Below are 4,320 nucleotides of genomic sequence, written 5' to 3'. Positions count from 1 at the left end.
ATCTGAGGGATGGGAAGGGGAGGTAGGTGGTGGGGGAGGTTCAAGATGGAAGACACATGTACACCCATGGCTGATTAACATCAATATATGGCAAAACCACTACAATATTGTAAAGTAATTAGCCTCCAATTAAACAAGTTTTTTTAAAAAATCACACATGAAATAAATTTTAATACTGAAAAACACTACAAACTTTATAAAACTCAGAAAAATGATGTACTGCTTTTACTGGTATGTTCACACACTTGCCTAATTTTCCATGTTTTTAGCTCCATACTCTCTGATCACCTCTTCACATGAAAACAATTTTTGGAATATTTCTTCATAAAGACAGTGGATAATCTAGCTTTTCCTCTAGCGAGCAGAGGATCATTCAGATCAGATCAGTCGCTCAGTCGTGTCCGACTCTCTGCGACCCCATGAATCGCAGCACGCCAGGCCTCCCTGTCCATCACCAACTCCTGGAGTTCACTCAGACTCACGTCCATCAAGTCAGTGATGCCATCCAGCCATCTCATCCTGTGTTGTCCCCTTCTCCTCCTGCCCCCAATCCCTCCCAGCATCAGAGTTTTTTCCAATGAGTCAGCTCTTCGCATGAGGTGGCCAAAGTACTGGAGTTTCAACTGTAGCATCATTCCTTTCAAAGAAATCCCAGGGCTGATCTCCTTCAGAATGGACTGGTTGGATCTCCTTGCAGTCCAAGGGACTCTCAAGAGTCTTCTCCAACGCCACAGTTCAAAAGCATCAATTCGTTTTTTGGGCGGAAGCGGCTGTGAAGCCTAAGAGCAGAAACATGGGGGTGAAGCTTGAGGTGTTTCGGATGACCATCTACCTCACCTTCCCTGTGGCTATGTTCTGGATTGCCAATCAGGCCGAGTGGTTTGAGGACTATGTCATACAGCGCAAGAGGGAGCTGTGGCCCCCTGAGAAGGAGGACCAGCGCCGGGAGCTAGAAGAATTCAAAGAGAGGAGACGGAAGCAGCGGCAGGAGAAACTCCCTCGTGTGCCCAGCAGAGCCCCTGAGGTCTCTCCGTGCCGGAATTCCAGCCTGCCCTGAAGAATAACACACACACGGTTCTTTGTTTTTTAAAAAAAAACAAAAGCATCAATTCTCCGGTGCTCAGCCTTCTTCACAGTCCAACTCTCACATCCATACATGACCACAGGAAAAACCATAGCCTTGACTAGACGGACCTTTGTTGGCAAAGTAATGTCTCTGCTTTTGAATATGCTATCTAGGTTGGTCATAACTTTCCTTCCAAGGAGTAAGCGCCTTTTAATTTCATGGCTGCAGTCACCATCTGCAGTGATTTTGGAGCCCAGAAAATAAAGTCTGACACTGTTTCCACTGTTTCCCCATCTATTTCCCATGAAGTGATGGGACCATTACTGAGAGCTTAAAATTTCTATTTCAGCATTACCACACTTTATTGCAGTGCTCCATAAATAAGGTCTCTGTCAAATTTGGAAAGATCACTTTCTACTTTCTTCTGTAGGTGAGGTATAAGATTTCAGAGCATTTCAAGTTTTTCTATGTAGATGACTAATCTTAAATACGCTTTGAATCAGCAAAACTCACTGAACAGTCTGCTGTTGATTTTTTTTTCTTTTTTAATTTTTATTGGAGTATAGTTGACTTACAATGTCACATTAGTTTCAGGTGTACAGCAAAGAGAATCGATTATACATAAACATATGTCAATTCTTTTTTCAGATTCTTTTCCATATAAGCCACCCTGTGCTTTACAGCAGGTTACTAGTGGTTATCCATTTTATATATAGTAATGTGTATGTTGCTGATGCTCTAACTGAGAATGGTGGAATGGTGTACTATGAGTTTTATGTATCTTCGCCTTGTCAAAACAGCAAGAAATTTAAATATTTTCCTAATATGTCATATGACTCATTCATCTCAGTTAGGTTATCAAACAATCAACAAACTCTCAACTCCACTCATAATATGTCTCCTTAATAAATTAATGAAATTTGAAAATATGAGGGTTATACAGTTCACTTCCAGATGTCATAAAAATTTCTAGTGAATTTACAGTTAATCTTTATCACTTTGATTTCATGTCTCATTAGTTTTTAATCTGTATTTCTTTAGCTCTCCAATAAGTGTAAAGATTATGAAAGAAGTAGGCTTCATTTGTGTGATGCAACCACTGCAAAACACCTTTCCAAACTCTAGTTAAAATGACATAAGCCCAACTCAACTTCTCCCTGACAGACCCTAAAAATGCACACCATCACACCTCTATCACCCCACCCAAGTGGAAACACGGTGAAAGGAGTGGAAAGAAACAGCTGTCTTAACAGTTAACAGGCAAAATACGCTATGTCTGCAAATATCACAAATACATAAGGACATCATGAATACATTGTGCAGGTCCTTACCCAGCTGAAAAGGGGCTCCTATGAGCAAGGGGCCCTGAAGCGAAAGCTTCACTAGCTTCAGGGTGAGCCCACCCCAGGCCACCACCACCTCTCACCCAGGCAACTTTAGTAACTTTCTGACACCCTGTCCTCCTAGAATCTATTTCCATGTGGCAACCTACGAAACTTTCAGAAATAGAGATGAATTCATGTCACTCTCTTGTTTAAAACCTTTCAGAGGCTTCCCATTGCATTTATGATAAAGGCCAAACACCTCATCCCCAAATACTTGTCCTACGACCTAGATGCTGTCCAGCTCAGACTCAACCCATACCTCCCCCAACCATTACTCACACACTATCGTTACCCTGGCCTTGTTCCCACAGTTAACTGTCTCACAGTCCCAGTGGAAATTATGCAACGGTGTTTCATAAACTCAAAGCACTATATCCATGTTAACTATTCCTACCAGTAGAGTCAGGGGTAGAACGCATGTGATTAGGATGGTTGAGGGAGAAAATTTGTAGATTTTGATTCTCGCCAAAGCTATTCCTGCTCTTATCTTTCTTACTCCTATAAACACTGTTCTGAACCTCCACAAATGGAACTGCTACGAATACAGATCCAAGTTTTACAGCCACATAGAGAGTCACCATATGTGTGCATATGGTCCACACGTATACATACAATATGTATAAGCACATGGCAGGGGTATTTAGCTATACTAGCTTGCCTACATTACAGATATTTTATCAAATTACAGTCTACATTTAGAAACCTAGCTAGTAATTAAAATACAACGTATGGCACAGTGTTGCTTAAATTAAAATGGCAATGGAAAGTTTTAAGATTTTAGTCAGTGATTTCTAACAAGCCTCCTTTATCAGAGAGAGTCACTGTTTCTCAACATTATCTAGCAGTAATGTGGCTGCTCTCTTCAGGTCAGAGATGAAAAGACTGAGGAATAAAGAGCTGATTCAGGTCATGTGTAATCAATAGAGCAACCACACACACAAAAAAAGGTCTTGTTATTCCAGGTTTTAAGTGTGTTTGCTCCCTCACCACACTGGATTTATTCCCTGGAGACAGCAACATCAAGCATTTTTCAGCAACATGAAACAACTCAAAGACATACAGGAAAATTTAGTGACCAGATGAATATAAAGAGAACTGATAAGAAGAAGAGGGGGAAAAAATGGCAGAAGACCACACAGACAGGAGATCATTATAGCTGTTCTGTTATCTGCCCGAAGATGAAGGCTGGTGGGGGCGGGTCACAGGATGCAACCGACATGAAGTTTGAAAACATCTAAAACATCTTTCATTTCATATATCATATGTAACAGGCTTATCACTTTTCAAATGTGGTGTCTACAACATCAAACCACTTTGCATTGTCTGATGATTATTTCTTTAGATGATTCAACACTTTTACAGCACTGTTCTGGTTTGCCCAAACTGGTTTCTCTCTCTCAGTTTTGAGGCTCATCTCAAACTTAATATTCAAGTATTTCCACAGTCTCATCCAAAATTGGGTGCTGCCTGACTCACACTTCCCCTATGTACGTAAGTTCAGTAAGTTTCATTACGGTCCCTTTTCATAGGTCATGATCATCCTGTCTTTCTCCTATTGTTCATATGTCCACTGAAACACCCTTCTACTACCTGTTAATTCAAAGTCTGCTCATCTTCCAAGACATACCCAAATCCTTTTCTTCCATGTCCCCAAACAACTCACTCCATAATGTCATTGTCTAGAAGCACCTAGAACTCTGAAAGCACCAATTTGTGCTGTAAGGTATATATTTCTCATGTTCCTAAAACCTTTTATTCTCACAAGAGTCTAAATGCCATAAGAATACAGCCTTTTTAAATTCTCTGTTCAGTTCAGTTGCTCAGTCGTGTCCAACTCTTTGCGAACCCATGGACTATAGCAAGCCAGGC

The 4,320-nt window shown here is 40.8% G+C and overlaps 1 protein-coding gene across 1 annotated transcript; it reads left to right on the top strand.

The window, feature by feature from the left end:
• The first annotated feature begins 761 nt into the window (after positions 1-761).
• Positions 762-1,084, top strand: LOC113903964 (protein PET100 homolog, mitochondrial-like). The gene has a single exon (XM_027560630.1). The coding sequence runs from the start codon at positions 794-796 to the stop codon at positions 1,055-1,057; it is 264 nt and encodes an 87-aa protein (XP_027416431.1). The 5' UTR covers positions 762-793; the 3' UTR covers positions 1,058-1,084.
• The last annotated feature ends 3,236 nt before the right edge of the window (positions 1,085-4,320 follow it).

This window comes from Bos indicus x Bos taurus, chromosome 14 (genome assembly GCF_003369695.1).
Source record: "Bos indicus x Bos taurus breed Angus x Brahman F1 hybrid chromosome 14, Bos_hybrid_MaternalHap_v2.0, whole genome shotgun sequence".
NCBI classification, from domain to species: domain Eukaryota; kingdom Metazoa; phylum Chordata; class Mammalia; order Artiodactyla; family Bovidae; genus Bos; species Bos indicus x Bos taurus.
The sequence above is the reverse complement of the archived record's forward strand: the minus strand, read 5'-3'. Positions and strand labels throughout refer to the sequence as shown.